Source organism: Schistocerca serialis, chromosome 9 (genome assembly GCF_023864345.2).
Source record: "Schistocerca serialis cubense isolate TAMUIC-IGC-003099 chromosome 9, iqSchSeri2.2, whole genome shotgun sequence".
NCBI classification, from domain to species: Eukaryota; Metazoa; Arthropoda; class Insecta; order Orthoptera; family Acrididae; genus Schistocerca; species Schistocerca serialis.
The window spans coordinates 294,275,389-294,296,153 of NC_064646.1; the positions used below are offsets into that span (position 1 = coordinate 294,275,389).

General features: G+C 37.5%; 1 protein-coding gene across 4 annotated transcripts in view; it reads left to right on the top strand.

Moving 5' to 3' along the window:
- LOC126419777 (afadin) overlaps window positions 1–20,765 on the top strand; it is a 1,120,405-nt gene that overhangs the window by 661,090 nt on the left and 438,550 nt on the right. For all 4 annotated transcript variants that reach the window (XM_050086950.1, XM_050086951.1, XM_050086952.1 and 1 more), the window contains exon 5: window positions 3,269–3,437. In XM_050086950.1, coding sequence (XP_049942907.1) covers window positions 3,269–3,437 — 169 coding nt within the window. The remainder of the gene's footprint in view (window positions 1–3,268; window positions 3,438–20,765) is intronic.

Genomic DNA, 20,765 nt, shown 5'->3' on the forward strand with positions numbered 1-20,765 from the left:
AGAGGAGGTAACAGACATATGTGGTTTAAATTAAGAAAATAATTTTACTGCTAGACTGTTTAATTTATGTCTGTTATGAAATTAGAAGAAAGTAATTTGTGTATTTTGGAACTGAAAGTCTACTCTACTGCTCTTTCTTTATAGGATTGTTGTTGCCTACAGTTCAGTTTTTCTTTCAGGATATAACCAGGAGAAAGTCATGGAGATTAAATATTCCCAGCATAGAATATGATAATAATTAGTTCACTTAAATATCTAAAAACTAAATATTAATTAAACATGTGACAAAGAGTTTAACATAAAGAGGATTGTACTGGCCACAAAATAGTGACGAATCTTCCCCATAATATCTATTCAGTATCACCACTTGGGTACATTCCTGTCTTTTTATTTTGTGTAGTTATCCTGATGCTGTTGGCTCTTTAATTTGATCTGTAATACAGTTAGAAGCCACACTAGCTCTTTCCTCTTAGAGTGTTCTTATGACCCTTCAGCAAAACATTTAATAATGATTGTAGTTTAACTATGTTTTATGAAAAAATACCACCTTTCATCCAAAGATTGCAGTGTAAGGTCATTGAGAGTCTTAATTTTGCTTCACAATGCTTGATAACATTACACCTGTGCTCTAACTCAAGTTCAGTCCAGTAGCATACCACTAGTGTTATTTTGAGAGCTCTGCTGGCTTTCTATCATATTGGAGACAGCAATAGGAAGCTCTTCTACATCTGAAGTCACTTACACCAGCTTCACAACCTGCTGGAAATAATTTAACTGTAACTTTAAAGTGGAGGCTTGGAGATCATTGTAACAACATAAAATAAGGCACAAGGTTAAAGTAGGGAGCCCATTACCCTCTATCACATGTTCACGTATTCATGGAGGGTTGCATTGTGTTAATGTGCTGTTATGTCAGAGGACAACTTTGAAGTAGTGTAACTATATTTTATTATTTATTCTAGAGTGTCTGCGTGTATACCATCATTGTCATAATAGAGTATGATTCCCTTCCATGTGCTATGTGAAACTCTCCTCAACATTGCTGATGGGATGGCAGTAACTGCACATCAAGCAGCATCCTTAAGTTTTTCAACTGTCTCGTAATGTGTGGCAGCAACCTTCTGTTTGACAAATCCCCATAATGCATTGTTGAAAAATGTCAGGTCAGGACTTTGGGGTTGCCACTCCAAAGGTGCAGGCAGGTGGACAGAACCAAGCCCAATCCAGGAAATATGTCAGTGAGATTGTATCTAGCGGCAGTAGTATAATGGGCTAGTCCTCTATCCTGTTGGAACCATACACAACTGAGCAGTCCCTGGTCTTGCAATTATGGAATAAACCAATCACATAACATTGTTAAATACACAATGTGATTCACAGAGCTGTCAAAGAAATATGAATGTACCAAGAGGGTTACAGATATTGCAGCCCAAATCATGGCATGTAGTGAGTTGTGTTCAAGTTTTTCATTAAAATGTTGGGTTTCTTTACTCCAGAAAAAAATGTTTCTCAGTTTTGCACTGTGATACATTGCACCTTCATCCAAGAAAAACACTTTCCCCCATGGAGGAAGAATTGTAAAGACATTGAGCATTTGTCTACAAGCCTGATGATGTTTTTCCACGTCATGACAACTCAGTTTGTTTACAAACGAAGGTTTAAGTACATTTAGCTTCAAGTTCTTGTAACTTCAAGTATAGAATTCCAAATTCCTATGTCCGTTTATGAACGGAATTTTTTGGTGAATGTTCTACAGATGCTGCAGCCTCCACAAGTTTCCAGTTGTATTCATGATGCTCCTAAGTTGGGCCCACCTTCAGTGCAACCACTTTCTCACCATAAAGTACGTCAGTTTTGGTGGGGAAGGTTTCTGAAACTGAAGATGTGCTGATTATGTATCATTTATTTGCCTGCACTGGGCCATTTGTGAACCTATGTACTCATTACATTGTGTTCCTCCATGGAGTAATTGGACTCATAAGCCATAATTTACATATACATATATCGACACCTGCAACAATAAGAAACAGTTCATTTACATCTATGTAATATGTAGGAGGTAATGGAAATTTGTGATCACTCTGTACAGTCATCATTTTTTCAGACATGTAACTGGCAATAATTGTAATTACCAGACATGGATTGATCCTGGTATACTGTGGTGAAAATCTGTTGTAGATCTTTAACAATCGTATAGTAAACTGTGAATGTCTCTTGTATGATGAAAAGTTTTTTATGTTTCTTCATTGTGATTACATTTGCACGTAAATTTCTGGAAATATTTATTATGAATCTACCGAAAAATATCTGAAACTAAATACTTTAAAACCTCTAGATGTAGGGAAAGATACTCAATAAAGAATTAAAAATCACAGTAATGCCAGATATGCCATGGGAATAGATGATTGCATTATTGTACATGTGACAGTTTAACTTAGAGATTTAGTAACACATTATTACCAAAAACATTGAACTGCATAAACACCAGCTTTATCTCCATTGGTATTTTCCATTGTGTATTTACATTAGTAGCAATAAGATTCATAACACATAACTAGCAAACTGACCAATGAATGTTGTATTGTTCTGCTGCAACTTCCTACCATGGTTACCCACTGAGCCACACAGTTTTCTCTTATTGTAATGTATTTCAGTACTGTATCTCTTGATACCAGAACTTCCATTTTCGAAGATAACAAGAATCAATTAGTACATAGTGTTTGTTGGGATTTGTGGGTTAAGGAAGGCAGTAGAGATGATAAATCTATACAGAGTAGTATTGTAATAACTAAAAATAAAAAGGAGGGATTGTTTTTTGCTTTTTCCTTACTTTTGATACTCTTAAAACGATTATCACCTTGTTGAAAGAAACGATAAGCACTAAAAGACAAAAAACAGCAAAAATTGTAGTATACTGTAGTGGCTGGCTTGGTTACATTTGGTCATTGTTTAAAGGGAATATTTTTTAAAAAAATATGAATTCAATGAAAGAGCTGGTGAAGAAGGGAAAGCATTAAATAGATTTTTTTTCTGTGTCACTATTGTCATTTAATTATTTGTGTCTTGATTGTGATTGAGCTAGTATTTTCTAAGAATGATGTAATACTATTTATAAAAGAGAACTTACTAAAGAATGGCTGGTAATGAGTTAAGAGGGAGCCTAAAGGCTCTATAATCTTTCCAGGTAAAATTAATACAATAAATGCATAGTTAAATATTGGTAGTGTTTTAACTCTGTGCTTTGACAGTTGTGTGCAATGCTTTGCAGGTACCTGCTGTGGGCTTCCAGGAGGGTGGTTCGAGCTTCAGGCGGAAGCTCTCAAAACGTGAGAAAAAGCAGCTCAAGAAACAAGAGAAACTCAACAAGCTTAAGGCTGCTGCTCCTGCTGCCACAAAGGAAGTAAATGATGGAGGAGTGGCTGAGAAGTTATACACAGGTTATTCTATTGATACACTTTATGTATAAATAAATTACTGACATATCACACCTAAAGTCTAGTATCTCCTCATTCATCCATTTCAAAGAGATGGTACAGTGTTTTCCAGTACCATGGTTTAGACTATAGTAATACAAGGAATCACTTGTGAACATTTGGACATGCATTACTCTACTCCCTTGTGCCTTTTTGACTATGGGATACTTGCTGACTGCTTTTGAAAGTGCTTACAGTGCCCAAAAGTAATGGAGAAATCTGGGTATACGCCACTATTTTAAGGAAATTAATTACCCTACTTATCTCAAGACTGATATTAAACAGTCAACAGATGTCCATATTTCTACTGGAACAGCCTTACATATTAGTCACTAGGTCGTGTAACTTAATACCCAAATTGATGGCTTAGAATACAGGAAAGCCAGCCACAAATTATGTATTTGTACACTTAACAGAATTAGTGCTGCCTTTCACATTTGCCTAGGCTGCTTCAATAGTTCTGTCTGAGAAATGCGAGACAGCAGGTTCAGATATGAATACACAAAGAAAAAAAAAAAGTTCACACAATACACAGATAGATGGTGAACACAAGTTTCCTCTCCAAGGTAACTGATTATTGAAGTGAGGCAAAGGCCATCCACTCAAAGAATTAAGATAAAAGAATTTGCCAAATTATGGCTGGTTGATTGTTCATCATTATTGGATCCTGCCACAGGGGTGGGAAGATGTATTGAAGAAAAAGATGATGACAGTGATTTTGGGGCTAAACCATAAATCACATTAAATATACTGTCAATCAGAAATGCACATAAAAATAGTGATATATAGATTCTTAAAATTTTCATCCTCTTTCAGAGCAATGAGTTGAAACACAATAATAAAATGCCATGCTGCTTGTGTGGACTGCCAGTTCCTAAGAAGAATGAGTGTTTCAGTGTGGTGGATCCTCCTTTTTATATGTCTGCCTTACACAGAAAACTTCACTGTGAACATTTGTGGAGGTCTCCTTCACTGCCGATCATTTGTTGTATTCCAATAAAAAATTCCCGTTACTGTAATAATTAGTAAAGACTTCGTTCTTTATATTACATTACACTAGTCGTCTTGAAGTGATCCCATGGAGATTTGGGAAGGAAACAAAGACATACATTTAATGTAATCTAAGCTCAAAATAGTGAAATGACATTACATTACTGTATTACAGTTTTAATTTTAATTGTATTAGTTTGGTGCATAAGTTTGTGGCCTATTTGTTTTGCATTTAGTTAGTGTCATCTTTTATTTGTAGTTCAGTGTTGCTATTTGAGTTTACATATTGTCCTTTTGTTATTTGGAGATAGTTAGTGGAGCTGTGGATGCTAGAAAATGGAGTGCCAAGTGGAGGAAGCAGAACGTTTCCAACATACGCTTTTGTTTGAGTTTAATAGAGGGGTGACAGCAGTGAAAGCAGCCAGCAACGTTTGTGCTGTGTATGGGGATAATGCCATTCAACAGAGCACAGCAAGCAAATGGTATCCTCGTTTTAAGTAGCGTTGTTTTGACATTAGTCACTCTTCATGTTCAGGAAGACCTTCAGGGTTTGATGAAGGCCATTTAAATATAATAATCCACAGTTATCCACATCAGTGTACTTGAGAATTGGCAAATGTGATGAACTGTGATCTTTCCACCATTTTGTGACATTTGCATGCAATGGCGAAGGTTCAACTGTGGGGTGTATGGGTACCGCATGCTCTAAGCCATAGTCTAAAAAATCAGTAGATGCCCATCTCTGGTTGGTCGTTATCAGTTGTCTCATGAACAACCATTTCTATCCTGTATCATTGCTGGTGATTAGAAATGGTATGTTTATGCTAATGTAAGGAAAAGAAAGTAATGATTGCACCAAACAAAGCAGCAACTCCCCATACAGAAACCTGCACACATCCACAAAAGATGATGTTACGCATCAAGCAAAACAGTGATGATGTGATGTACTACGAATTGCTTTCCCAAGGTGTGACCATCAATGTTGACATTTATTGTCAACAACCGAGACATCGTGCAGGCGTAATCCCAGGACAATGAGCAGGAAGATTGCACGAAGTGATTCTACTTCACGGTAACAACAGTCCATGTTCTGCTAGACTGACAAAAAACAGTATACAGGAGTTGGGTTGAGAAGTCATTCCACACCCACCTTATTCACCTGATCTTACCCCCTCAGATTTTTACCTTTTCGCTCTCTATAGAGCAAGCTTCAAGTAACTTCCTTTCCAAATGAAAACCCACTCCCAGCATGACCTGGTGAGTTCTTCACCTCAAAACCACATAATTTCTACATTCACAGAATCAAAAAATTATCCAAGCGTTGGCAGACTGTTGCAAATAATGGAGGAGAACATATTATTATGACTAGTCTCTGTTTTGTGTATCTGTTGTGTTTATTAAACTTAAGGAGAAACGCTATGAACTTGTGGACCGACCCAGTACGTTAACCTAAAATGTTAAATTTAAGTTTTGCTATGAATATACTCTTCAGTGGAATAGAAGTAGTTGCCCATTAAAAAGTTATTTAAGACAGTCCAAAACTCCATTATATTACCGATCTGCCAGCAGTTCCCAACCTTTTTAGCTGTGTGGACCACCTATTTTGTAAAAAATAAAAAAAAGCTTGGACTAAATATGAAACTAAACGAAAACTGAACTCCGTCCAAACAGGTGCAAACTCAATGGTACTGTCCGACTGCCATGTCAACCTGAGACTGTAGGTGTCACTGGATGTGGATACAGATGGTCGTGTGGTCAGCACTCCGCACTCCCGGTCATTGTCAGTTTTTGTGACCAGAGGTGGTGTGTGTGTGTGTGTGTGTGTGTGTGTGTGTGTGTGTGTGTGTGTGTGTGTGTGTGTCAGTAGATCTAATATTAGTTGATGAAAACTCAAAATTGAGTGGCTGAAGTTAAAAAGAACACAGTGGAATTTTTGCCATTGTTTGTCACCCACATGAGAATCAATATCTGGATTGAAATAGGTAAATTTTAGCCTCATATCAAATGTCTGTTTTCAATCTATTCCTGTACTTTTTCTGAAAAACATATTTGAAAAGGGTCATTCACATAGACAGATAGGCAAAAAGCCTGTGAAGTGTCTCCGTAATTCGGCAATATCTCTATTGGGACTGAGCAAAGCTGTGCACTAGCTAATGTCCTTAACTCACATTTGAAACAACTGCGTTCAGTTCTTGGCTTGGCTATCCATATATCAGTTTTTCGTGGCCATCCAGATGCTTTGATGATTGTTTCCTCCTCCCCCCCCCCCCCCCTCCCCCTTCATCCCCCAGTAGTAAGGAATCCAAGCAAAACTCTTCCTCTAATACTAACCATGAATGGGATGTAAAACAGCAACCGTTCTTCCTACTTCCTGCCCCTGGATATTAAATGAGGAAATTTAAGATGAGTTATGCAACTGTCTACAAGAAATTGCTAACTTGACAAATTACAATCAGATTGTGGCAGGTTACATATTTATGCCATAAGCAGCCAACCAAGATTGCACACCACTCTATAGTGACCTCACAGCCCAATGCCCATGGCTCAAGGTTTGGGAACTGCTGCTATATGCCATTTAAAATGCTCCGATAGGTTATTGAATGCATTTGTACCTGACTCCATTGTACTAAAGTTAAACCCCTTGAGGTCTTTGTTGAGGTTGAGTTTGATCCTAATGTTATGCCAATGATGGTCACTATTCTTCGTGGAAAGATGAATATTGGTAATGCTGAAGGACATTAACGAACACTTCTTGTGAAATCGTTATCAAAATACCAATTTTTTTGAAGGAGTCTTTGTAGAACGTTTTTGAATTAACACCATGCTTAATTCTTACGACACAGTTCTGCACCCTGAAAATGCTGTCTTTGTAACTTGAATTTCCCCAGCAGGTGATTCGAAACTTAGTAGTGAATGGAAATAAACAGAATAAACTAGTTTCCTAATTTATAAATCACCTGCAGCTGTAATCATATATAGTGAAAATGTACCTGATCCAATTAATTAATTAATTCTGGGATAATGGGTTTTCAGTTTGAGGTTGCGATACTATCTGTAATCCCAAAAAGTTAACACTTTCTGCCTCTTATGTTTCATTATTTGAGATACCTACTTTTGTAGTTTGTGGGGTTCTGTGAAAAATACTGAACTATGTGTACTGACAAGGGGACCAGATGGCGATAGGATTTTTGTAATTTTTTGTTTTTATGCTGAATGAAGTTCAGATCTCAGAAACATCACCCTTCAAAAGTAGTTTCACGCAACTCTAAAAAATTCTTGAGAAATTAATGTGAAAGTAAGGTAGATTTTTCATACAAGCAGCACGGCTCTATGGTAGAGTGATTGCCTTCCACGTTGGGGTCATGGGTTTGATTTCTGGCAGACGTATGTTCTATGCGCATTTCTGTGAAGCATAAAATAAGTAAAGGTAGAAAAAGATTGTTAGCACACAAGACTGGTAATCGCTAAATCGAGCCTCATTTAGGTCATTATTTTTTCATTTTTAAAGTTTTCAGTTAAGATACCTACACCATTTAAATATAAAATTCATCAAATATATGCTAGTAACATATATATAATCATCATTTTTATGAAAAATGCATGTCATCTTATTTACACTATGTGATAAAAGTATCCGGACACTGCCAAAAACATATGTTTTTCATATTAGGTGCATTGTGCTGGCACCCACTGCCAGGTACTCCATATCAGCGATCTCAGTAATCGTTAGACATTGTGAGAAAGCAGAATGGGGTGCTTTGCGGAACTCACGGATTTCAAACATAGTCATGTGATTGGGTGTCACTTGTGTCATACGTCTGTACGCGAGATTTCCACATTCCTAAACATCCCTAGGTTCACTGTTTCTGATGTGACAGTGAAGCGGAAACGTGAAGGGATATGTACAGCACAAAAGCATACAGGCTGACCTCATCTGTTGACTGACAGAGACTGCCAGAGACTGCCAACAGTTGAAGAGAGTCATAATGTGTAACAGGCATACATCTATCGTGACCATCACACAGGAATTCCAAACTGCATCAGCATCCACTGCAAGTACTACGACAGTGAGGTGAGAAAACTTGGATTTCATAGTTGAGCGACTGGTCATAAGCCTCACATCACGCTGGTAAATGTCAAACGACACCTCGCTTGGTGTAAGAAGTGTACACATTGGATGATCGGACAGTGGAAAAACGTTGTGTGGAGTGACGAATCATGGTACACAGTGCGGTGATCCGTTGGCAGGGTGTGAACGTCATCTGCCAGTATGTGTAGTGCAAACAGTAAAATTTGGAGGTGGTGTTATGGTGTGGTCGTGTTTTTCATGGAAGGGGCTTGCACCCCTTGTCTTTTTGCATGGTACTATCACAGCACAGGCCTACATTGATGTTTTACGCATCTTCGTGCGTCCTACTGTTGAAGAGCAATTTGGGGATGGTGATCGTATCTTTCAACACGATCAAGCCTGTGGCGGAGAGGTTACACGACAATAACATCCCTGTAATGGACTGGCCTGCACGGAGTCCTGACCTGAATCCTATAGAAAACCTTAGGGATGTTTTGGAAGACAGACTTCGTACCACACCTCGCCAATCAACATCGACACTTCTCCTTAGTGCAGCACGCCATGAAGAATGGGTTGCCATTCCCCAAGAAACCTTCCAGCACCTGATTGAACATATGCCTGCGAGAGTGGAAACTGTCATCAAGGCAAAGGGTGGGCCAACACCCTATTGAATTCCAGCATTACAGATGGAGGGCGCCACGAACTTGTAAATCATTTTCAGCCAGGTGTCCAGATACTTTTGATCACGTAGTGTGTAATTACACACCATACACAAATATCCAGCGTTCATTGCAATTATAAATTCTTAATTACTGATCTTTTTAGAAGATGGCCAATAAATATTTTTTAAATTAAAAAAAACATTAAAATTACAGAAAACTCACCTTTATTAAAAAATTTGGATCTTCTGTGGATCATGGTAGGTGAGACTCGCTGCTTATTGAGTAACAGTCGAGTTAGAAAGGAACACACATGACGCAACATCTGCTTGGACCAATTTTTTGAAGGGACTGTGAATGATGCAAATTATTTACATATGTTAAAAACATGGTTAATACCTCAGCTTGAGGAAAAGGGCCTCATAGAATGCATATGGTTGCAATGAGACTGAGCACCTCCTCACGACACACTTACAGTGTGCAAGTTCCTAAATTTACACTCTCCAGGATGCTGGACAGGTTGTTGTTCGTCAACCACACCTCCTTGCTTGACATCAATCTTGACCTTACCACACCTGACAACTCTGTATTGGGAAACATCAAGGCACATGTGTTGCCTGTTGTTACATTACAAATGAACAACTGCGGAGTGCTGTTGAGGATGCATGTTGCACTATAACACAGGATGTGCTCAAAAATTAGTGCAGAAAAATGTAGAGGCATAATTTACAGCATGATGGAGAATATGCCAATTAATTGGGCACTTAATATGTAAGGAAATACTTGTGCTAAAAGAAATAAAATGCTAACTAGGATTCGATACTGGGGGTATGGGGACTTCTTACTCACCCTGTAAGTCACTTCCTAATGATACAGTCCTACTGAAAACTTGGAATCACCCTTTTTCTATGTGATTTGGAATCAAGTTTTTGTGCTTTGAAGAACACAGAGGGTTTCAGAATCATCCACTTATTATTATTATTATTATTATTATTATTGCACACAGCCTTACTTTTACATCTGATAATTAATACTACCCTAATTGCAGTTTCTGATTAATTTTATGTGTGACCTCAATTGTTACTTGGAATCTTAGTGTGAGGTTCAGTTTTATTTGTTGAATGGATTAATTTTATTTTCGTGCAGTTTTCTTATGTATTCAATGAAAAACTCTGATTTAATACACTCACAAAATATCCAGAAGACCTAAGCCATAGCAACCCCCTCTTAACATTCCTTGTAGAGAGCTGCATTACAGGGTTTGATTTAAAAACATCAATTACGGTGCTTTAAATAATCTGAAACTAGGACCATGCTCCATGATGAATTTAACATATTATCACTTGCTTCAGGAAAATAAAATCTGTGTGTCTTCTAATCTTTCAGGCTGCATATCTTGTAATCTGCTTCCCAGACTAAATGAAAATAGCAAATATCTTCTTGTAAACTCTTGTTGTTTTTATTATTTCATGAAAGACAAGTTTTAGGATGATGGGATGGAGGCAGAACATAAAATCTCTCAACTGTGGCAGCTTGTAGTGTCGTTTTTTTCCTTTTTATTTTATTTTTTAATTAAGAAAAGATACAAGATTTAATTGTAGTAGTATCTACTCTTCTGATGACCACAGTTGCCAAATTTGGGAGAAAGTAAATTTTTGATAGAACTTGTTTAAAAGAAAGCATCAGTTTGATAGGATACATCATGAGGTATCAAGAAACTGCCAGTTTCGTAATAGAGTGAACTTTGAGCTGTTAAAATTGCAAAAGGAGATCATAGATTGAGAACAAGGCTTCAGGAATCTCTGTAATCACAGCTTTGTGAAAATATGAAATAACAATGTGAATTGCCGTAGTTCACACATGCATAATAGATTGCGATTATTGGAAGAGGTTTTTCATTTGCATTTCTGTGAAAACTCGCACAAACACAAAAGAAACACACATCTGTATTGCTTTTCAGGTAGTGAAGAAACCATGTGGGGCAGTTTTGCACACATTTTTGGGACTGATATTCATCTCAGTTGCTTTGGATGATGCCATCAAAAATAAATATATCATCAAACATGAAGCAAGCTATAGTACTTAACTATTTACTATATAATTATTTCCTGGTGCTCATAATGTAACAGCACCTTTTTTTCCCATTCCCGTCCCCTCCCCTCCCCTCCCCTCCCCTCCCCCCTTTTTTTTGTGGACATCAAAGTGATGTTCCAAACTCAAAGGCTTAATAAAAATGACAGGGTGTTAGAGTTACAATGATTGTATGGGAACTAACAATTAATGTATGTTGCAGATTACTAGGGAGACAGCATATCACTGTCTATCATTTTATCAGGGGTATTATGTCTTTTGTGAAATTATATTTCAAAATGAAATTACCTCTCATTTTTTTCTGTGGTACAACTTGTAACTGTCAACATACAGCTTCCCTCACTTTCTGCAAACTGTGTGACAGTAATATTGGCCAAATATCCCATATAGAATGACAAATACATGGAAGAGTTTAGTCTTCATACCTTGTATTTAGAAGATTATAAGGAAAAAACAATAAAGAACACATGTAACATGCAACTTTTAATTACTGAAAAAATCGAGCAAGAGAATTTAAGACAGGCCATATTCAGTGGATGTATTTTTTTTTTTTCCACTGAAAGCAATCAACATCACAGATTGTTTTCAAAATACAGTATGTACCGTGATATTTGTGTTGGATGTGGAACAATCTTAATGTCATCTCCTGTTACTTGCAAACCTACTCTCATGTAGGCAGCTGCAAAATGCTTAGTAATTCTGTTTTGCCTTGCTCTTTTCACAGTTCAGATGAAAGCACACATTCATTGCAATGGAAAGGCAGATGAAAATAAAAGTACATATTTGGTAAAAGTGGGCTATATATTTAACGCTATATTGTGAGACGGTTAAAGGTGCATCCGAGTGACCTAGCGATCACAGCCAATCTCCGTGAGCTCAGCCATGGTCCATTCATCCAGTTGTGTCGAAGGCCAGGTAGAAGTTCTCATGTGCCCTGAGTGTTGTGGAATTAGTAGATTGACTGCCGTGAGTAATGAGTGTAGTGGGCAAGGGCACTACAAATGTAGTGTATGGACAGTAAGTTGGGAATGTGGGTTTCACGGGGAGCGTACCAGAGATAAGTCCCTGCAGTTGCACTATCCTCTGTGTCCTTAGTGGCTCAGGCGGATAGGGCATCTGCCATGTAATCAGGAGATCCCGGGTTTGAGTCCCAGTTGATTCATTGCAATTTCATTCGTCGAGAGTTGAAAGATCACCAGTGGTATCTGTTCTTTTGGACATGTCCAGAAGAACAGATACCATCTTCACTTTGACAGAAAATAACGTAGCAAAGTAAATGGGGTCACAAAATATCATTCAGTCACTATTTCCCAACATTTTCAACACTTTGACATGACACATATTAAATATCATACAAAGCAACATCAAAACTTTGCTACAGTATGACAAGTAATCAATAAAAGTATGTGATAGTGATAAATTAAAAAATTAACATATGCATTGTCATTAACCATCTCAGTACTTGGCCACTGGAAGTGATTTTCATAACATTTGCAGAAATCTGGGGGGAGGTGAGGGGGTGCATTCAACTATTTTCTTCACATCCTCTAACACTTTTTATTCATTGGGACAGCCGTAAAAGTTAACAGAGAGAGAGCTGGAAAGCCTGCTGTTCCGAGGTTGCTGTGTCTTTTTGAGCCAGTGTGAGTAATACACCAAGCTATCAAACAGTTAACAGGTCCCTTGTACTGTGATTCTTTCTGAAATTTAGTGAATTTGCTCTGCAAAATAGTTAACTTCTGGTATGCAATAATGATCTTTCTCAGTAATTCCAAAGCTAAAGGACTTGTCTTGTAATTGCCTTTCTACCAATTATCAGTATCCAAAAAGACCTTGGAACTTAATGTTTATGGATTGATATGCTTACAGAACACACACACACAGTCATATTTCTGAAGTTTTATCTATATTGTACCAAAATGTCATCACTGGGAAGAAAGGAATGGCCACTGATGAAGAAATTGTGCATTGTCTTGTTAGAGTGCCCACAGTAAGCTGGAGTGAGAGAACGTCATTTCATTGTGTAGAGTAGTTTTGCTCAGAACAACTATAAGTAGGAAGGTGAATATATATTTTTTATACTATAAGAAGTAGAAATCCATTTATGTATCTGAAGAACATGTTAGAAACTACATTTGTTCCTTCCTTTGCTTTCTGTTCATGATTGAAAAAGAAGTTAGACATCATGCTTTCCAAGTTGTTGGTACCCAAACAGTTGACAAATAGTGGATGTAAGTAGATGACATCCTGAAGGAGAAATTTCAGTGAGAAAGATTTCTTGTCCGGTATTATGGGGTGGAGACTCGTGGGTCTCGCCTTGATAGTCAGGGGCACCTACTCAGCTAGCAAAGTGCTTGTGGAGTACATGTGGTTTCTTTTTAGGCTAGGTGGTAGTTTGAGCTCCTCTGATGAGCATTTGCCAGTCTGTATGCGGAGAGTGAAATTGGACCATGCACAAACTGAAGATATGTAGACTGTCAAAATTTTAACAGTAAACTGTTGAAATATTCATAACAAAATTTCTGAATTTACTGCCTTCCAGAAAACTGGTCACACTCAAGTAATTCTCAGGATAGTGTGTTGGCTGAATTCCGAAGAGGACTACTCTGAAATATTTAATGAAACATGGAATGCATATTTAAAAGACAGATTAAGTGCCATTGGAGTGGAGTGTTCATTGAAGTTGAGAGAAATATTGTATCTATTGAGGTTGAAATTGAGTGACGTTTCTTGGATGTGAGTGACAGGCCTAGGTGAAATTGTGGAACGTTTTTACGGGGCACCTGGTTCCACAAACACCAAAGTAAATCTACCCAGATCATGCAATATTACTTGGAGGCAACATTAACCTACAGAGTACAGTCTGGACCATTTATGGATTCACTGCAGGTAATGCAGACAGATAGTAAAGTGAAGTACTTATGAATACATTTTCTAATACATTCTTGAGCAGCTAGATTGACAGCCCACACAGAGAGTGGAATTATTTTACACCTTGTAGCTACAAACAAGCCACAAGTTATTGAGAGTGTCAGTATAGAGACAGGTATTAGTGATCATAATGTCATCATACAGATGATTGTTACTAAAGTTAATAACAATATCAAGAAGGCTAGGAGTTTATTTTTGTTAGAATGGGCAGATAAGCAGCTGTTGGCATACCCCTTAGATGGAAATAATCTAGTTCCAATATTGTAATGTAAAGGAATTATGGGCAAAGTTTAAACTGTATCTAAATCATGATCTGGAGAAACATTTGCCAAATAAGTTGATTAAGGATGGAAAAAATGCAATGTGGCATAATAACAAAATTTGGAAAATACTGAGGCAACTGGAAGTAGTTCTCCCACATGATATTCCAGTTGAAAACCCTTAGAAAAATACAACATGCCCAGAAATCTGCTATTAGATTATTATTGTTAAGGAATTTGAGTCATTCTGAAGCTTATACTATTTTACCCCATGCTTTTCTGTAAGCTATTGCAGGAAAATACCATGTCCCACTTCCTGTAAGAATTTAATATGGAGAAAAAGTGCATGTGGCACTAAGTAAATAGATGTTTTACAATTTTGTTTCACAAAAGAACAGGCAAATAACAACAGACAACAGTTAACGAAATAGTATGTCTGTAAAATGATGGATGTGCAAAGCATGCAGTAACTTAAACCATCACACCACAACAAAACATCATGTGAAGAATCCAAGAAAAGAATCATCCTATGTAAAGTCACTAAGAGTTTTGAAGACTTTTATCCAGTCAATCATTGATGAGTCTGGTGTGGTAACAAGAGACAGCTAAAGAAAAGCTGAAGCTTTAAATTTCACATTTTTAAATCATTCATTCAAGACGATTATTCAGAGACACCACTGCTCATCTCTCAAGCTGATTCCCATGGAGAGGACACAGTAATAGGGATCCCTATCATGTAGCAGCAACTAAATCAGTTGATAACAGTTAATTCACAAGGTCTACATTTACATCTACATCCATACTCTGCAAGCCACCTGACGGTGTGTGGCGGAGGGAATCCCATTTCAGTTTTACAGAGATTACTGTATTACAACTTAAAACATAGCTGTGTGCAGCAACTGTGAAAGTAGTTCTTATAGTAAAGACAGCCCACTGGTTGCAATGGTTTTTATAATCGAATTGACCATGGTTTCGACTCCGATACTAAGGGAGTCTTCATCAGAATCTGTAAAAGAATGGGCCTATAGAATTAGAGACCAATATCCTTAACATTGGGTTTCTGCAGAATTTATAAACATATTCTGAGTTCAGATATAATATATTTCCTTTAGGCAGAAAAGCTTCTGTCCGCAAATCAGTGTGGATTTATAAAACTCAACGTGGTGTTTTCTCACATGATATCATAAGAACCAAGCATGAAGGGCAACAGGCAAGTTGCATATTCTTACATCTCCAGAAAATGTTTGACACTACCAACAAAGGTGTGAGTATGTAGATTAGATCCACAGCTACGTGAGTGAATCAAAGACTTCTTAAGTAATAGAACCCATTACTTTGCCCTCAAGATCACAAACAAGGGTATCATCAGGAATGCCCCAGGGAAAGATCACTCTTGTTCTCCAGATACACAGGTGACCTGGTTGACAGGGTGAACAGCAATCTGCGGCTGTTATTGAGTGAATGCAGGGGGCTGGAAGATGACTTGCACAAAATATCTAGTTGAAATCAATCATGAATGGCAGCTTGCTCTAAATGTAGAAAAATGTAAGTTAATATAGATGAGTATGAAAAATAATCCCATAATTTTCAAGTGCATTGTTTGTAGTGCACTGCTTGGTACAATCACATCAATTAAATATCTAGGTGTAGCATGAAATGTAACGAGCATGTAAAGATGGTAGTGGGGTAGGTGGATGGTTGATGTTTAGGAAAGTGTGGCTCATTTATAAAGGACACCACATGTAGAACGATAGTGTCCCCCACTCTTTAGTACTGCACTAATGCACTGTGATGGCTGTTCTACCTGTCACAGAGAATAGCAACTCTTAATAAATTACGTACCTGCTGATGGATAGTATGTATATGAAGGTACATTGAGATCCAATCATGACTTATGGTTGCTTCACTTTTTTGTCATGTAATTAAAACCCTAAGTACTTTAAGTCTTTGGAATGAGCTTAGTTGAAAATGATTCAATATGAACATGAATCTAATAGCAGATTTCTGGGCATGTTGTATTTTTCTAAGGGTTTTCAACTGGAATATCATGTGTGAGAACTACTTCCAGTAGTAGCTCTGTCAAGTGTCATATCCTTTTTCATTACACCACGCAATGGTGTAAATGCATACATTAACATTTTGCCATTAATCAGAATATTATTGTAAAGGAATTTGAGTCATTCTGAAGCTTATACTATTTTACCCCATGCTTTTCTGTAAGCTATTGCAGGAAAATACCATGTCCCACTTCTTGTAAGAATTTAATATGGAGAAAAAGTGCATGTGGCACTAAGTAAATAGATGTTTCTACAATTTTCATCTTTGAGAAATAGAAAGGTGATTTTATCTTATTGTCACCTTTTTGATTTCCACTTCTTTGGTGCAACTTCAACATTGCTTCCACTGCAGCTCATTGTGAAATATCTCTACTCATTGTGAGTTGAAACTAAACAGCACAGTCTTTGAAATAACCATAAAGCGAACACCTTGTTACAAGCACACTCTTTGGTAATATCCAATATACCTTTACAGTATCTTGGCACACTAATGTGATGCTATACCTACTGACTGATGCATATCCCATTTCATTTGATGGCTTAAGCTGTTCTTGCAGTGATCACAGTTTTCTTTGGGTCTATATATTTGAGATGAGGCAGCTGATGAGCTTGATTTCTAAATAAAGATGCTCTGTTTCGACTCTAGAGATTTCTGTTAACATCATGAAACATATTGTGAAAAAATCTCTACTGGTGTTCATGCAGTCATGGATTGAAGTATATAATAGATTGTTTTCATAATTGCTAAGTAAACCTGTCTATAGCAATTTTGGAAGTAGTTCACTCTGAGTAGCACAGAAAATTTAATAATTGAGATTCAGTAACTGAAACATGATTGTAGGAGAGAGATTAAAAAAAGTAAGTTCCTCAATGAAGTGATGTGTAATTCATAAAGTTTAACATAAAAGAAGACAATGACAAGCAGGAAAGGTGAAGTAATGCATGTCTTTACTCAATGTATTTCAAAATAATTTGGTAATGTACAAGATTATAACAGTTACCATAGGCACTTATAACATGGATTGGAGCTTGATCTACAATGGCAAACATCTGTTGTAGATTTTCACCAATCCTATAGCAAAGTTTGAATGTTCTTGGAGTGATGGAAACAATTTGTGTTCCTTCATTGTGACTACATTCACACATTTTCTTGTGAGCTATTAAAATGAAGAGGTAGATTAAGAGGTTTATGTTGGTGTTTTGAATGATATTTTATGAATATTGAAACAGGGATTCCCAAGCTTTGTTTAATGCTTAATAAAATACAAAGTGAAGACTTTTATAGTGTGAATGTTGTTGGGGTGGTGAGAGACACAGTAACACCTCTCTCTGTTTGACTGTAATTTTCACAAATAATTTTACGCGGTTTGGTTGATTCCGTTACTGGTCTAACTGCATTAATAGAAACACAGCAGTTAGAACAAACTGCAGGCTACAGCAGCAACAGTTGTGCGCAATTTTATCTACATTTAGGTTTTTGAATGATAACCATTTCTTTAAACTACATAAGTAAAAATCATTGTTATTAAAAGCATGAGAATTATAAATAACTCATTAGTTTGATCAGTTCATCAATAACTGAAAACATGATGGTAATGAACTTCCTGTCAAGACAGTGAAATATAAGTAGTGTACTGTATAACAGTGTTCACCTTACTATAAAGCAGTTATTACTTGATTTTTATCAAATGCTATCAAACCATCTCACACCTGTTATGAACTGAACTGAAATCTACAGTTGCAGATATCTGCTGCAAAGTTTAATCAGTATTAGATTGATCATCATTATTTCTCCACTCTAGTTAACTGCATGTATGTGTTTCTGTTTGAGCCTCCTTCATAATGTTTTGTCCATACATTGTACATGTTTGTATATTTGACACCATTTGGTATCTCTTTTTTTTATTTTCACAGGAACATTATGACTGAAGTATACTTTATTGATTCCATAGTGAGCCAATCTGTTAATGTGATAGTTTGTGAAACAGGGTCTTACAAGTAGCTGCCCTGTGAAGTTACGGATAGCTGTATAGCTGTTGGTAAAAACATGGCCCAAAGCCAGGTACTCAGAAGCTAGCAGAAATCTCTAACGCGTGTCAGGAGGAAAACAAAGTACAGGATGTGTTAATAATTAAAACTTCCACTACCCATGGAAAACAAGTGATCATAGGACAGTGAATCTTTGTGGAAACATTTATATGGACATGCGGAAGAGGAATAATGAATAATCCATTGAAAGAAACACATTTTAATTTCTACATGAGAGGGTAACATTTGTTATGTTCATAACATTTTTATGTCCCAGGTTATAAACATTGCTCAGTGTGACAACCATCTACAACTTCAATGTCCTGGAATTGCATTAGAGATGCCATTTAACAATTGTTCACAGCACTTTGCAGATAGTGGACCATGGAATGTTGAGCTGTTGTGAGACAGCTTGTGCTCTGCTCAAAGATCGCATATTGTGTCTACCATTCTCAGCCATTGCAACAGTATCTTCTCTGACAATGTGTAGCACATTGGCCATTGGCCTCTCCCAGTAGCAATTCAGCCAGTTAATTCAAACTTCCATATTGTGCTCTTCATTCCCACTGTAGAATGATGATATCTCCGTATTTCTTAAATATGTCAATACTCACGAAGATCAGGAGCATTATTGCTGTTGTTTTGATAAAACAGCTTCACAAGTAAAGCCCTGCTCACCCTGTCCAGACCTGTGTTGAGTGTCTGCATCTGCATTGGACACTGAGGCATGTCTTTCAGCCATATGTTGCAGTACTTTTACCGGCATCTAACAGCAAGTCATGACACTAACGCTACCAATAACCTAAACCTTCAGCGTACAGCCTGGATGTCATTTCTGTGATGTTGGGTACCCATATGATAGTTTTCCCTCTACACTGGCTGAAGTAATAAAGTTTTAATTATAACCAGTCTCTATGTGATCAATAAAGGTAGAAAGGTGTTGTTTTGAGATTTGATAGTGTGCTTTTGTTCAATGTCCGTTTTGGCAGTTGATGGTATGTAGCAGTGAATCTCTCAGTGTAACATTTGTACTAAGTGCCACTGTGCCATAATATTTGCAACTATCATCAAGTTTGGGGTTTGCAGGTAAATCGCGTATTCTTCATAATCATGAATTTATGAAATTGAAAAGAACATACTGAGGGAAAAAACAAACAGCTTGTAGTGCCCCATTGAGAGCAATTCAAATACTTCGATAACTATATTGCGGTCCTTTTATAAGTTGACGATTTTGCTCTTCTGAATGTGTTAACTTGTTTAGGTGAGAAACTCACCTTAGGCTCCTGATTGTGTTCACACTTTCTCTGAGCTCTTCTCACAGGACTCTCAATTGTAGGATAAAACTTCACTCACTATTCACTGCAACAGGCGTGTGAAATTGCGTGAACCCATGAGCATTCAGAGGCTTTTGAATAATATCACAATAGGAAACCCGAGTTTCTCCCAGGGTGTACAGTGTTTAAATAACTTCGGGGAATGCAGCTGGGTGAGGTCTACGACAACCGCAGAGGTCAACTGCATGTTACTAACATTATTCCAGTAGCTGGAAGTGCATCCCAGAATCTCCATGTAGTTATATACGATGGGATGACCAGTGTCAAGGCAATGTTCTGTGATAGATGATTTGCTCAGTTGTAAGTGTAGTACCCCCACTGCAGGGAGGGGTGGCTGTGAGCCATGACGGTGTGAGCAGGTGGTGGAGGTGAGGTGGGAGCCCAGAGGCTCCAGCAAAAAGTGGCTGCTGGGGTAGCAAGCTCTTCACTGGAACATCTGGCTGCATAGTACACTGGCTTATCAAGCTCTTGTTACATAAGCCAGCTGCACAGTGTGCCAGTGATGTGTGTATTCAATGATGGGATATCTACTGTGGACCTGGGCAATGCCCAGCTGCATCATGGTGGGAGGTGCCCATCATGGTGAGGCGCTTGTCCTGCAGTGGGGAGGGATGGCCAGTGTGCAAGGGTAGTGACCTGCTTGCCTCTCAGCAGGAGTCCACCCTGTTGCTGAAGTAGTAGTAGTAGTAGTAGTAGTAGTAGTAGTAGTAGTAGCTTTATTCATCTGTAGATCTCTTTTTACAAGGATATAGGACCTGTTATAGTATTTACAAGTTTAGACCCATTTAAAATAAGCTAATTCATATTCACATAAATTTACAGACTTCTAGTTAGAGACAATCATTAGATTTACTCCTGGTATACAATACTCTT